The 15,586-nt window shown below is 35.4% G+C and overlaps 2 protein-coding genes across 3 annotated transcripts; one reads left to right on the forward strand and one right to left on the reverse strand.

Annotated features, from left to right (window-relative positions):
* The first annotated feature begins 1,757 nt into the window (after nt 1-1,757).
* On the forward strand, nt 1,758-5,183 carry LOC145136781 (disease resistance protein RUN1-like). The gene is made up of 3 exons (XM_079070897.1): nt 1,758-1,866; nt 2,214-2,747; nt 2,985-5,183. Exons 2-3 carry the CDS (start codon nt 2,269-2,271, stop codon nt 5,035-5,037), a joined length of 2,532 nt encoding a protein of 843 aa, XP_078927023.1. The 5' UTR covers nt 1,758-1,866; nt 2,214-2,268; the 3' UTR covers nt 5,038-5,183.
* Nucleotides 5,184-5,213: 30 nt separating this feature from the next.
* On the reverse strand, nt 5,214-6,622 carry LOC145136783 (HMG1/2-like protein). Of its 2 annotated transcripts, XM_079070898.1 has the most exons (8): nt 6,543-6,622; nt 6,399-6,445; nt 6,177-6,266; nt 6,032-6,089; nt 5,894-5,938; nt 5,729-5,809; nt 5,559-5,645; nt 5,214-5,476 (listed from the first exon to the last, which is right to left on the reverse strand). In XM_079070898.1, exons 2-8 carry the CDS (start codon nt 6,434-6,436, stop codon nt 5,459-5,461), a joined length of 417 nt encoding a protein of 138 aa, XP_078927024.1. In that variant the 5' UTR covers nt 6,437-6,445; nt 6,543-6,622; the 3' UTR covers nt 5,214-5,458. The 2 variants fall into 2 exon arrangements, with proteins under 2 accessions (XP_078927024.1, XP_078927025.1); XM_079070899.1 differs by lacking the exons at nt 6,177-6,266; nt 6,399-6,445; nt 6,543-6,622 and having other exon boundaries at nt 6,032-6,097.
* Nucleotides 6,623-15,586: the final 8,964 nt, after the last annotated feature.

Genomic DNA, 15,586 nt, shown 5'->3' on the forward strand with positions numbered 1-15,586 from the left:
TACGTTGCTAATGCACTCTAGGGACCTAGATCTATTATTTGGATCAAAGGGGTAGTTCAGAATCGCTTGATCATGAGAGTATGCGTATGGACTCGGCGATTCTGGAAGATGACTCGGCGATTCGGGTAGGGTTTTGTCCAAATTAGTCCCGCTTGGACTCGGCGAGGTCTGGGAAATGACTCGGCGAGTCAGTTTGGACTTCCAAGCTGAGTCGCGTATCGACTCGGCGAGTCTGCTAGAGACTCGGCGAGTCGAGTCGAGAAATTCTGGAATCAGAAGGGGCTCGAAGCAGAGAAAGTTATATTCAGCAAACAGGTCAACATGGATTGTTGACCATTGACCAGAGACTTGACTTGACTGTGGGATGTCTTGTACCTCCTAAGGGCATTTTGGTAATTTGAGTAATTATTGTGTGGACCACTTATGGGTACAGGCGAGGTGGTTGGAGCTATATCGGGAGGTGTGGACAGTATCATTCCGAGCTACTAGCAAGGTGAGTTATCCTCACTATATCAATAGGGTCTAAGGCACCAAGGTCGGCCCTTTTAGTTGTTATCTTGGGTCCAGTATGCTACATGTGGTTATGATCTGTTAGATCGGTAACAGGATAGAAAGTATGTTGTTATGCTCTTATGATCCGTTAGGATTGGTATGTTAGTGACCTGGTTAGGTCGGTGCTCTGGTTAGGAGAGATGGCTATGATCGATGATGTGTGAGATAGTTATATCTGATGTCTGTATATGCTAGCATATGTTAGTCTTGTGCACATGGTTTTGCTTGATGTTTGGGTTGAGGCGGTCCTGCTTTGTGTTGAAGGCCAACATACCCTACGAGCGGTCCGGGTAGACTGTGGGCCCGTATGGCGGTCCAGTCATACCGAAGGCTCGGGATAGATCCAGATAGACTGAAGGCTCGGTTGGGCGGTCTAGTCAGGCCGAAGGCCCAGTATGCATGTTGTTGATTATCTGTTATTGATATGGTATTATCAGTGTGGTATTGGTATTTTGGAGGTAGCTCATTAAGCCATCGGGCTTACAGTTTCAGTTTACTGTTTCAGGTACTTCCGGAGATCGTGGCAAGGCGAAGGCTTGACCGTACCGCTCCTCATCCATATGATTATACTTCTGGGACACTCTGATGAATAATATTTTGAAAACATTTTTGTAAAACTCTATTTGGTTTTATGGTTGAAAAAGTTTAAATTTTGCTTAAAATTTTTGGATGTTACAAAAATAAAAGAATTAGTTAAACATATTTTCATGTTGTGCATTTCTCAAGGAAGATATGGTCTTGGTTTAGTAATTGGAGTGGCTTCCTACCTTGCATTCCCAATAATTGTGATGAGCTTAAAATTGTTTTGATTTCCTCGGGCATTAATAAGAAGAGACTGAAGCTCATGCTGATGTTAATATACTCTGTGTTATGGAGTATTTGGAGAACTCGTAATGACTTGGTTTTTAAGAAGAAGAGATGCTCACCTCTCAAGGCTGTGGATGATATTCAAATTCTTACGTTCAATTGGGTAAATAATAGATCAAAGTTTAATTTTATCTTGTGGTTTAATTGGTGTATTTCTCTTTTATATGTTTGTAATTTGTAACTCTTTTTTGTGCTAGCATCTTGTTAGTTTATAATGCATTTGTCATTCAAAAAAAATAAAAATAAATAAATAAATAAATAAGTAAAAACCAAATATTAAAAAAAAGAAAGAAAAAAAACCATTTGCTTTGACAGCTGTGGATCATTCATTGACTATCAGAGAAATGACGTAATCCCTTTCATATTACTCCGGACTCCACTTTTTGAGTTCTCGAAACAGGCTGAACCACCGGCTGATACGACGGTGACGGCGAAGGCGAAGTCAAGGTATGATATGCCAACTTTTTTTACTTTATAATATCCCCGCACATCGGTTAATTGCTTTAAATCCTAGTGTTTCAATCAGAACAATCGTTCATCATTGCTTCTTAGTTTGTAACTGAAGATTCCAACTTACCACTTTAGTTAGTCAATCAGGTGATCAGGTCCTGAAAGTTTGTGAATTAAATGATTTCTTTTTTAATCAAACATGATTTGTAGTTAACTCCATGTCATCTAACGAATCTAAGTATACAAACTGTTAGGATAGGTCTATTCCTAAATTGAAGGTAAAAGAAAAACCATCTGACAATAATATCGAGTCTTCTATTCATTAACTTTTAATTAATACGCAGGCATAAAATTAGGGTAGTATCCTTGGAGTAGAGTTGATTCGAGTAAGTTTCTACAATGGATTCAACATCTTCTGGTGAATCGGGTTATGATGTATTTGTGAGTTACAGAGACGAAGACATCCGCAAAACTTTCATGGATCATCTCTTTAGTGATTTCAAAAGAAAAGGAATTTATACTTATGGGGACAATGATGAGTTAAGTAGAGGAGAAGAAACATGTTTTGAATCCTACAAAGCCATTGAACAATCAAGGTTTTTGATAGTAATCTTCTCACACAACTATGCTTCATCAACATTGTGTTTGAAAGAACTTGTGAAAATCCTTGAGTGTAAGGAGAGAGATAAGGACAAGTATGAAGTCAGGTGTATCTTTTATGATGTGAAGGCAGGAGTTGTTCGCAATCAAACTGGGAGCTACAAAGAAGCAATCATGAAGCATGAAGCTTCAAATGAAACAGAGGTTTATAATTGGAAGCAAGCTTTGACCTCTGCTGCAAACTTATCAGGATGGGATCTCCATGATATGACCAATGGGTAATCCATAAAACCTAATTCCATCAACTTTTACATCATTAATTGCAAAACTTAGGAACTGTTTACTCTATCAGATTCAGATTCAGACTGTTTGATCCTGACTCCTATAATATGTCTCTTACTTGGTCAGATTCGGGTTGTGTCTGACTCAATCAGATCTGATTCAATCAGCAACTATCAAACAGCCTCTTAATTAGATTTCAACCTTATGTTGTGCTACTTTTTATGGTTTTGTAGGAATGTGTCAAAGTTCATTGATATAATCTCAAAGGACATATTGTATAAACTAATTGATGGGCCCATACATGTTGGCAACAACCTAGTTGGATTGTACACACGAGCAAATCAAATGAACTTGTTACAATTTGTGGGGTCAAATAAAGTCAACATGATAGGAATATGTGGCATTGCTGGAATAGGAAAAACAACCGTTGCAAAAGCTATTTATAATCTTTTATATAAACATTTTGAAGGACATAGTTTTTGTGAAGATGTGAAAGGCATAGTGAATCAAAATGGGCTTGTTTATCTTCAAAGAAAACTTCTTGATGACATCATGAAAAGTGAGGATTCAAGAAAACAAAGTGTTGGTGAAGGGGTAAGCATAATGAAGAAAAGAATGCAAGGTAGAAATGTCTTAATTGTCCTTGATGATGTGGATCATTATAGTCAATTCGAAGCTGTAGCGGGAAATCATGGCTGGTTTAACCCTGGAAGCATGATTGTGGTAACAAGTAGAGATAAACGGTTGTTGATTGCGTATCAAGTTGAACATATTTATGAGATTGCCCTTTTGAATAATGATGAAGCTCTTGAGTTGTTTAGTTTGTATGCTTTTAAAGATAAGCATCCGAAAGATGAGTTTGTTGAACTTGCTAATAGGATACTTCACAATGTGAATGGACTCCCTTTTGCTTTAAAGACTTATGGAAGTATTTTGTTCAACAAGAGTTTATATGAATGGGAAAAGGAGATAAATAAACTTGAAAGAACTCCTCATGTTCTTATACTTAATCTTCTTAGAGTAAGTTATGATGGGCTAGATAGGGATCAAAAAAATATTTTTCTTGATATCGCGTGTTTCTTCAAAGGAGAAAAGAAAGATTATGTGATGAAAATTCTTGATGGATGTGAATCATATTTAGCAACTAATCTTAAAGTTTTACTTGATAAGTCATTGATAAGTATATGTGATGATAGGATACAAATGCATAATTTAGTTCAAAAAATGGGGTGGAATATAGTGATTGAAGAATGTGAAGAACATGGGAAAAGGAGTAGGTTATGGTGTCCTATAGATGTGTGTGATGTGCTTGAAAATGATAAGGGAAGTGATTTGGTTAAAGGGATTGCAATTGATGTTTCATGTTCGGAAGTCAATATGTGTGGTCAAAGCTTTAGAAAGTTGACTAATCTTCGATTGTTGAACATATATATTGGAGACTTGAGTAAGTATGAAGGCGTAAAACGCAAGAACGAATTGAGAAAAAAGAGTGATGAGATTGAATTTTTATCAAGTGAACTACAATTGCTTTGTTGGCATGGGTATCCTTTTGAGAATTTACCAAAAACTTTTAACCCTGAGAGCCTTTTAGTTCTTGATCTATCTTATAGTTGCATCAAACAAATATGGAATGGATTTTTAAAACATGGTTTTGAAAATCTGACACTATTGAAGCTTAGTCATTGTTGCAACTTAAGAAAGACGCCAGACTTTACCAAAACACCAAATCTAAAGGAACTAATACTTGATGGATGTGAGAATCTTGTGGAAATTCACCCTTCAATTGGAACTTTAAAGATGCTTGTTTTCATAAATTTGAAAAACTGCAAAAACCTTGAGATTTTCCCGAATATAAATGAATTGGTGTCACTTCAACATTTGATTCTCTCTGGATGCACAAAATTGGAAAGATTCGAGACTAAATCATGGCATTCGTTCTTTTCACTTTCATATATTTTAAGAAGATTTCATCCACATGTGGGTTTAGTGTTGCCTTGTTTGTCAAATTTATGTTCACTAAGAGTTTTAGATTGTAGTTATTGCAATCTATTAGGTGATAGTGTAAGGAATCTGGAAAGTTTATGTTCACTTGAAGAGTTGGATTTGAGTGGGAATGATTTTACACATATAGATGCTGACTTTAGTCAACTCTCTCGGCTTACGTGTCTTCGACTGATTGATTGTGAGAAGCTTGAAATTCTGCCAAAACTTCCTTCATCCTTACTTAAACTTGAAGCACACTATCGCATTTCACTCCAAGAGCTACCAAAGCTTTCAACCGTGTAAATGCATGAATGGTGGTATTAAAAGTTAGTGGTATGTACAAACTTTATTAAAATATTAGTCATATTTAATTTTTTTTAATTCAAGGTATATATTTTCTAAACTATGTTGGGCCGTATTTAATTGATATAATGTTAGCATTTCACATATATTGTTAGACAGAAATCGGAGACACAATATTTCTCAAAACATGATGCATTTCATTAAAAACTACCAAGATTAACTGGGAACACAAAAGCCAACAAAACTATTCAGATCTCTCTGTGCACCATGATAGCTAACGTCTAATCAAATACTATTTTATGACCATAATAACCAAGCCAAATTTATCCATAGCTAAAGAAGATCTACATTATGCTAATATTATCATCAAGAAACTACAAAACAAACTTAACTTCTGATTCTACATCATATAAAACCCACTTCAATCATCATCTTCATCCTACAAAAAAACAACAGATAAATCAGAACATTGAAATAAACAGTTTACAAGAACATACACGCTTAAATCCTTGAAACCATACCTCATCACTTCCTTCTTCGTCTTCCTCATTATTTACCTCAGACTTTGACTTATCAGAATCATCATCCTCATCATTAGTACCAGCAGCCTGGTTTTTACACAGCAAATCCACAATCAAAAACATAGATCTGGATATTTCAACATTAAAACACAGCATCGAACAATTGTTACCATTTTTTTGTTGTAAACATCAATGTTTTTCTCGTATTCCTTCTTTCGTTTGTCAGCTTTGGCAACAAAAGGTGCCTTCTCCTGAAAGTTTATACAAAACAAATCAGAATTGATAGATCTAGAAGCGATTTTTGAGGTTAAATGTAGAAATGAACTTCTGCTTACAGATTCAGACATCGATTTCCATTTTGTTCCTCCTGCTTTCCCAACCTGTTCGTTGTTTATAAATCAAATCAGCACAAGTATAACAAACGGAATTTCAAAACAACTATAGATTTGAAGAAATTGGCTAGAAATACTCACTGCGGCAACAGATTTATTGTCGGGATGCTCTTCCTTGTACTGCTTCCTAAAGTCCTCCCTAATCATATCACAAACGCGACAAATTCATACACCGAATAAAAAAACTGATGAGTAAATTGAAATCGACATTAAACATGATGTTTACATGAATACGAAGAACGCGCTAGCAGGTCTCTTAGGCTTGTTCGGATCCTTGGCAGCCTTTCCCTTAGGCGCAGTTTTCTTCACTGTGAGCCTAAATCAAAACCAAAACTAACGTTATAGAACACAACATAGAACTATAATGCAAGAGAAATACACTAATGGATAAATCTCAACAGAGCTAAATCTATAAGAACCGACGAAAAAATGATAGATAAAATCATACTTGCTATCAGCCTTCTTCGTCGATTTTGCTCCTTTCATTGTTAGATCCTGAAATCAACGAAGAATAACATCAAAATTAATGGAGAAACGCTCAAAATATCAGAATTATGACGAGATAACGTAAAAGGCAATGATTCTAACGTACCGAATGAATTGAGGATTTTAGGGTTAGGGTTTGTTCGTTTGAGATGAAGGCTGAGTAAAGGTGAGAAAGGGGTGGATTTATATTAGGTGATTGGGCGGGATTCAAAAAAAGAAGGGGTTTTGTATTTTCATTTTGGATTCCCGCGCTTTTGGGATCATATGTATTTTTCCCCCTCAAATCTTAAAGCATTTAGGTTTTCAGCACGTTTAGGATATATGTTTTTTTTTTAAATCAATATTTCATTTTACATGTAATTTAAGAAATTTACTTAACTATTTAGTTAAATGTATAAAAAAAAATTAATGAAATTAATGTAGTTGAAACTTTAGAGCAGAGATGGGTAATAGCTAAAACTATAAATTATATTTCAAGAAAGTTGTTAAAACAAAGAAAATGTCGCTATTGGTACAAGTAGCGTTGGGTTTCTTGATTCAAAACGTTTATTTATAATATTATAAAAATGTTTGTAAAATCTAATATCCCGGATTGTGTAGGGTTTTTGATTCAAAATGTATTAATATGATGCGAGAAATATACATGTAAAGTCTTATAATTCTAGTGATATAGGGTTTCTTGATTGAAAACATATAACTATAATATGATAAAAATACACGTAAAATTTTATATCTCCGGTGGTTTCTTGATTTAAAACGTATTAGTATAATATAAGAAAAATGTGTGTAAATCTTATGTATCGTCTGTTTATGTTATTTTAGGTAGCAAAATGTTTTCTTGTTGGACTAGTTAAAAACTGGAGGAGCAATCAAATTTTCTTTGATTTCGAGCGATGCATTAGTTTTAATGCATATTAAATATACATATAAAATAAGGTGTATGTTGTTTTATGTCATAAAAAAGTGAGCTTAAACGTATATATTGAACTTGTTAAAATTAATGTTGTGATAATTGTTTTTAAAGTAATTACATATGGATTCAAAATAATGTTACGAGGGTTATTTTATGTGCAATCTTTCATTAGAAGTTCCACTTGTTTAAGATGTATGTTATTGACTTCGAAGAGCAGTGTATTCATCTTAATTACAACGTTTAGAAGAAAAAAAATGTATGCCTAAAACTATTCTACCTATATTTTGGTATGTTATCTTATATTTCATGGATATAAGGTAGTTATGGTGTGTGTTCTTGGGCATGTTTACTAACGTGTGTGATGTTATATATATAGTGTGGAAGCACATCAAAATGTTAATTCGTCTCTTTAATTTATGGTTATCAGTCTGTCTGATAGCAAAACTAAGTCTTTTGTGGCCAACCGAATACAGTTACTTATCATCCATGCAAGGAAATATCACGGCATGTTACATGAGACGATGATTGCTAATAAATCTAAGTTTATTTACGATAACCGAAACAACTGTAACTTTTAAATAGTAGCATATCATTTATTGGTATTGTCTATTATTTACAAATTTTCTTATAAACGGAACATGTCTATATATCTTCGAAATATGTAACCATAACACGGCTATTTATTGAAACATTTATTACAAAATTTTCTTAAATTATATGCAATATGTTGAGTATCTTTTCTATAATGTCTGTATATTGTGATAGCTTTGATGGTTTGACCCAAATCCATAAATAATGTTGTTCAATTACCATTGTCTATCTATCTAGTAGTTTAAAACATTTTATTTTTACTTTTATAATCTATTTAATAGTCTTGATATTTTAGATTCTTATAACAAACCAAGTCGTTAAATTTATATATACCCGTTAAACCTAGAATATTGTCCGATAAGTCTTTGGCACATATGTGTTCACATTCAAGACTGTTAGCATTACAACTTACTATATTTAGTAGAGTTTAATAAACCGGCGCATCATCAATTTATATTTAATTAATTTATCAACAAAAATATAATACATTAAACTCTACAAAACTCAGTAAAACATATTTATAATAATTGTAAAACGTTTTATGTTTTTGTTGAAGTTCACTAGTCATTAAATTTTGGATCCGTTAAATATCATAATAACATCTTATAATTGTAAACATTAATCTATTAGTTATTAATTAAGAAATATTATCTCAGTCGACTCCTATATTGAATTATTCATTTTGTTATCTTGTTAAACTATATATATATATATATATATATATATATATATAGAGAGAGAGAGAGAGGTAGGTTCAAATGTTTCATCTATTGTGTGCTAGAATGCACCAATAGGGATTTAATATTAATTATATGTATATTAAATGTTATCCATAGTTATAACTCATTTTTATGGAAACTAATTAAATTCGTCATTAATGTCAACAATAATATTATTTCATAATAAATTCATATCTAGAAGAATGAGAGTGTATTCTAGTAGAATACACTCTCATTATTCATATTCCATGCAACTTTATTTATTTTAAGTGAGTGAGTCCTGAAACAAAATACGAATTCATATATAAAACCTAGATGCGAATTCATTCTGAAAGAATGTTATTGCTGACATCAATGACGGATTTAATAAGTTTCCATAAAAAGAGAATTATAATTATGGATATCATTTAATATACATATAATTATGGAAATCATTTAATATCTATATTTATTTAATTAAATAATTATTTAATTTACTAAATTCTTATTGGTGCATTCTAGCACACAATAAATATAAGAAACAAAATAACCTAGTCCTATATATATATATATATATATGTATATATATATATATATATATATATATATATAAACCATATCTATTATGTGAATGTATGACAAATTGTGTGTATATATATATATATATATATATATATATATATATATATATATAACCATATCTATTATGTGAATGTATGACAAATTGTGGACCAATCAATTGATAGGGGTCATCTTAGTAAATTTAACAAGTAATTAACTAAATACACAGCCTAAAATTTTGGAATTGGATTGATATCTTTATGGATTATAGAGATTTATTTGACCTGGGTAGAATTAGATTACGATCAAATTCTTCTAGTGTCACGTTTCCATCTTTTCGTCACGGAATCGACACAAATGCACATTGTCGTTCCCTCACACATTCCTAAATCGCCGGTTGCTAACTGTTATTTGATGGTTATTCCTGACGCTAACTTGATGGCCTTTTGTCTCTCTACCCTGTTGTCTCTCTAAACATTCTTTTACAACAGTCTGCAACATGTTTGGGTTAAACGAGAAATCACGAGGTTCCGACAACCCTAGATGAAGAGCTCATAGTTCAGCCCTCGATTGTATCTCTATGCCACTTATTGAACAAGAAATTCACAGGACTGTTGACCAATTTGTTAAGGTAAAGTTGTGAGTCGATTTCTCAAATTGGTAATGTTTAATCATTTTTAATCTTATTTTCTTGCTTAATCCGTTTTAATATCTAAGAAAACTAAGGAGAAAAATATCGAGATTGAATGGAATAAGTAAAGGGAATTTGAAGCTAACAGCGAACAAATGGACAAATCTCGTTGTTCATAAGTGGGCCAATGACACAAGTGATCCTTATGTTATTGCGACCTTGTGGATCACCAGGTTTATTTTCTTATTTATTTACACCGATTTTGGTTTTTTAGGAACATAATAATTCACAAATTAAAACCACTTTGATTTAGATTTTTGTTTATATGTGTAATTTTAATACATAAAACAAAGACTAAGATGGTTAAGTATGATTGCAATCTTGTTTGGGATGATGTTTTGACAGTAAAAATTTAGGACCCCTAAGGTTCTAATTTATTAAGGCTTCAAACAAAGATGTGTGCTTTGATTTTAAAAGAATGCATGAATATGAAAAAAGTTAATTTCTAACAAACGCTATATATCTTAACCTTGTGTGAATAAAATAAGGTTAACTTTTTAACATTCTTGTAAAATTTATGTTAAATAATTGAGCGATATGACCACTGATGAGCAATGAAAAAATATGTGACCCTTTATTAAGCTCTTTTGAGCTCTAGAGCCCCATTGAGCCATGCATGCAAGTAAAGTTGCTAACTTTACGTGATAAGTCATCCATAGGAATCAGATTTGAGAGTTTGGATGTAACACTCGGTTTCGAATTGTTTCATTTTTCGGGGTTATGGCCCGATCATCAGTTTTTATAAGGCTTAGGGCCTTGGGGAAAAAAGGATTTGGCCCTTTATGTATGTGGGTTTTATAGTCTTTGAGATCCGAGTGTTCGATGGTGTTTCGGAGCCCAAGGGTATAATCGTAATTTGTTAGTTCAGGCCTTTGTGAATTTTGGGTTCTTGTTCGGGAAGTTTTAAGGCGAGGGTGAGTTGATAGAAGCGTAGGGCTTCTCGTCACCTTTCTGTGGATATAAAGTTCGTTGGAAACGGACTTAGGACGAAGGATTTAGGGTCAAATGAAGTTTTAGAGTTTTGGAGGGCCATCTAGTACGCGGGGCGTACTAGATGTGTACGCAGGGCGTACCGAGTAACCTGATCGGGGGTGGTCCATGAGTACACCGAGCATACTAAGGGGTACGCGGGGCATACTCCCTTCTGCCAAGAAACCCTAATTTTTGTCCTTGACCCTATTTAAACCTCATTTTCTTCATGAGCCTTTTCCTTTTTCAGCCTCTAAGCATCCTAAACCCTAATAGTCGACCCTTAGCCTTTATCTTGGAGCTTTTAAGCCATTGTGAAGAATCTTGGAGTATTCTTGTGCACTTTGAAGACTTTGGAGCTTGTTGAAGAATCATCACCTGGAGGGGAGCTTGTAGATCCAAAACTTTCTCATCTTTTGCAGTCTATTTAAGGTAAAAAAAAAAGCTTTGATATTGTCTACTCATTGTATAGATATTATTCCGGGCATGTTTTTGGTCATTTTAGTCTCTCTTGGTTGCTCTTTGTGAGCTATGGTTGTTTCAGAAGCTTAATCTAGTAGATATGGACATATTAAGGGTCCCTCATTCATAAAGGTGCAAGCTTTATGGAGTTTTTGAATTCATGCATGTGTTAAGACATTTTATTAAGCTATTTTGAGCTCTAGAGCCCCATTAAGCCATGCATGCGAGTAAGGTTTCCAACTTTACGTGTTAAGTCATCCATATGAATCAAATCTGGGAGTTGGAAGCAAGGGCTTAAGTGATTAAGTGCTCAATGAAGTAGATTGGGGTTCAGGGGAGTACGTTGGGCGTACCCATCTGGTACGTTGTGCATACTGGCCCCAACGGGTGTACGTTGGGCGTACCAGCTGAGTATGCGGGGCGTACTCAGACTGTTTGGAATTTCTTGAAATGTTGACCGTTTGACCATTGACCATTGACCAGAAGTTTGACAAGGGTTGACCATTGGTTATTTTGAGCCTTTTGGATAATTGGGCCTTCTCGGGTCAGGACCATGATGGGTTTGGGCCCAATTTGGAAAATTGGGCCATTAGTGGGCTTTGGATGATTATTTGGTTTGTGGGCCTTTTGAGTGTGATTTTGGGCCTTAGTCTTTGACCAAACTAAGTGAGGGGTAAAATAGTCTTTTTACCCCATATATGGATTGTTGGTTTTGGGATTGGAACCTAAATGTTAATTGAATGTTATTCATGTTGATAGCGCGGGATTATTAGCGGATTTGTAGTCAGAGAGTATCAGTGGGTTTTAGTTGTCCCAGGTGAGCCTTCTCACTATATCAATGGGTTGAAGGCACCAATGGCGGCCCATTACTTGTTATGTGGAATGCTAGTTGTCTATGTGATTATTGCATGAAAGACCATTGGGGTAGCCCATGGCACTTGGATATCGAACCATGGGGGAGCCCATGACATTCCAGGTAAAGACCATAGGGGTAGCCCATGACGCTTGGATACCAGACCATGGGGGAGCCCATGTCATTCCAGGTAAAGACCATGGGGTAGCCCATGATATTCTAGTTAAAGACCGTGGGGGTAGCCCATGGCACCTGGATATCAGACTATAGGGGGAGCCCATGGCATTCCAGGTAAAGACCATGGGGTAGCCCATGGCAACTATAAGTATGTCGCATGATATTCTTATTGAGTTTTGAGCATTCTAACACTCCTAAGGTGTGCATGCAACCCTAGAAACCTTGGATCTATGTTTTCTCTATTATACATGCAAACTTTCATTTTTCCAAGGTTTCATCCTAACTAGCATACCATGAAGTATATGTAATACAAAAATCTTGTAAAATGACATATATTTTTCTTGTAGCTTGATTCCTTAAGCCTTTAAGAGCCTAGCACCCCAAGTGTGATGCCTCAAATGCTTCACACAACACCACCAACAATTGAAAGAACTTGAGAGAAGTATACTTTCACTCAAAATCAACTAGCCCTCTTTCCTTTCACTTAAGTGCCGATTTTGGTAGCTATGGGGTCCTTTATATAGTGTGACACAACTAGGGTTACACCATGCAAACCCTAATGTGCATGACTTTCCACATTCCTCATGCTCAATGGGTTTTAACCTCCATGGAGTATCCATGGGTCACCACATGGGTTTAGCCCAACATAAAGGATTATGGATCATAAGCCCACTATATAAGAATGAATGATTTACACAATCAATCCCCATTTATTTAATTAGTCTCTTTTGATCACAAAATTAATTCCAAACTAATTCTTGATCAATACTAATTAAATAATATGATTTCATATTAATATATTAGAACTTATAATATATTAATAAATCATAAATATCCTCTTCTCAAAAGTTCATCCTTCAGATTGTTCCGGTGCCATGCAACCCAAATGGACCATGTTACTCTCGGGTCAAGTACATACCAACTATAGTTATGGGTTTAGACATTAAATCCAACAGTCTCCCACTTGGATAAGTCTAATAACTATAACTGTAAGTACGACTTAAAACATCGACTAGCAATCGTAGCTCTTAAAAGCCTCTGTCGAAACGAGACACTCCGTTTTAGATAAGTGATCATATAATCCTCTGTTCTCAAGATATCAGCCGGAAAAATACATGAAACAACGTCATACTTATTGTCCATCAGTTTGTTTCCCAATTTATGATTTGTTTGACATAGAACTTAATCGAACACATCAATTTAGTCCTGACCGGGCCCGACACATAAGTCAAAACAAAATCATCGAGGGGCCCAGGATATCGCTTTTGATCCTCCAATGACTAAAAGGAACAGATAAACTTCGACTCATATGCTTGTAATAACTATTCATCAAATTGTACACAACAACACGTTTTATAGCATCAAGTTACTGAAGTGGTTTCGTACCATCAATGCACAACCAACTCATAGTTAACAACTCATATCTCTTGGTTTGAAGACTTATATGATATTATCGTCTCAAGATCACCCGAGATAAATTCCATGAAGCGATACAAGTGAATGCGGGTTGAATCCAATACTCAGACCTTATGAGCACTCACGAATGTTGCAACAAACTTTGCTATGTCTAATGCCATTTAGACAAATCCACAAACCAAATTCATGACAGTCTTGATTTAATACCTACTTCCAACGTATGATCGACTGTGGATAGTTTGAATAATATAATTATTCTGGAAGTCAAAACATGCAAAGTGAAACAATAGTAAATGATTGACACAAGACAATACCATACTAGTAAATAAAAAACACTTTTTATTTAAACATCAAATACCAATTACATTTCAACTATTACAAGTTTCGAAAGCTATCTAATCATTAAAACTAATATCATCCTTCAGCCCAATGCGCCTCGCATGCTGTAAATGCTTAACCCTACTCAGTCCCTTCGTGAGGGGATTTGTTGGGTTCTCATCCGATGATACCCTCTTTTCCACGAGGAGTCCTTCTTCTATTCGATGTCTAATGAAGTGATATTTTCTGTCGATGTGCCTGGATCTGCCGTGATCCCTTGGTTCTTTGGCTAAGGCAACTGCACTCTCGCTGTCACAGAAAATCTCCATAGGCTCATTTATAGCTGGTACAACTCCAACGTATCCAATGAAGTTCTTCAGCCATATTGTCTCCTTCGCCGCCTCGCTTCCTGCTATGTACTCTGATTCGTAAGTTGAATCAACTACTGTCTCCTACTTGGAACTTTTCCAAGTTATTGCTCCTCCATTCAGGGTAAATACCCAGCCCGACTGAAAGCGGAAATTATCCCTGTCGGTCTGAAAGCTAGCGTCGCTATACCCCACCACTCTCAAGTCATCACTCCCACCGAGGGTAAGGACCCAGTCCGTAGTCCTCCACAGGTACTTGATAATGTTTTTCACCGCAGTCCAATGAATCTTGCCAGGATTCCCTTGATATCTGTTGACCATGCTCAAAGAAAAGGCCACATCAGGGCGAGTACAAGTCATAGCATACATGATCGAGCCAACAGCGGAAGCATATGGTATTCGACTCATCTCAGCTATCTCAGCCTCTGTACTCGGAATCTGATCTTTACTCAGTTTGGCATTGTTCTGGATCGGTAAGTCACCTTTCTTGGAATCCTGCATGCTGAATATTTTCAGCACCTTATCCAAGTAGGTACTCTGACTAAGTCCAAGTAGTCTTTTTTTCCTGTCTCTCAATATCCTTATCCCAAGAATATAGGCAACTTCTTCAAGGTCCTTCATAGCGAAACACTTCCCAAGCCAGGACTTAACCTCCTGCAAGGTTGGGATGTCATTTCATATGAGTAGCATGTCATCCACATACAGTACCAAAAAGCTAACTATACTCCCACTAGCTTTGACATATACACATGACTCATCCTCGCTTCTCGAAAATCCAAACTCTCTGACTTTCTCATCGAAACAAAGATTCCATCTACGAGATGCTTGTTTCAATCCATAAATGGATTTCTTAAGCTTACACATTCTATTAGGGTACTTTGCATCAAAAAAACCCTCTGGCTGACTCATGTAAACATCCTCAGCCAACTTTTCATTAAGAAAAGCGGTTTTGACATCCATTTGCCATATTTCATAGTCATGAAATGCAACAATGGCTAGCATAACCCTAATAGACTTAATCTTCGCTGCTGGTGAGAAGGTCTCATCATAGTCAACTCCCGGAGTTTAAGTAAAGCCCTTCGCAACCAGTCGCGCCTTATAAGTGTGTACTTTCCCATCCATGTCGGTCTTCT

Source organism: Lactuca virosa, chromosome 9, assembly GCF_052849685.1.
Source record: "Lactuca virosa cultivar CGN04683 chromosome 9, Lactuca_virosa_CGN04683_v6, whole genome shotgun sequence".
Classification (NCBI taxonomy): Eukaryota; Viridiplantae; Streptophyta; class Magnoliopsida; order Asterales; family Asteraceae; genus Lactuca; species Lactuca virosa.

Coding starts and splice junctions, on each gene's coding strand:
- LOC145136781 (XM_079070897.1), top strand. CDS start 2,269: ATGGATTCAACATCTTCTGGTGAATCGGGTTATGATGTATTTGTGAGT. Junction 2,748..2,984: donor CTCCATGATATGACCAATGG/GTAATCCATAAA, acceptor ATGGTTTTGTAG/GAATGTGTCAAAGTTCATTG.
- LOC145136783 (XM_079070898.1), bottom strand. CDS start 6,436: ATGAAAGGAGCAAAATCGACGAAGAAGGCTGATAGCAA. Junction 5,939..6,031: donor ACAATAAATCTGTTGCCGCA/GTGAGTATTTCT, acceptor AACAACGAACAG/GTTGGGAAAGCAGGAGGAAC. Junction 5,646..5,728: donor ATGTTTACAACAAAAAAATG/GTAACAATTGTT, acceptor TGTAAAAACCAG/GCTGCTGGTACTAATGATGA.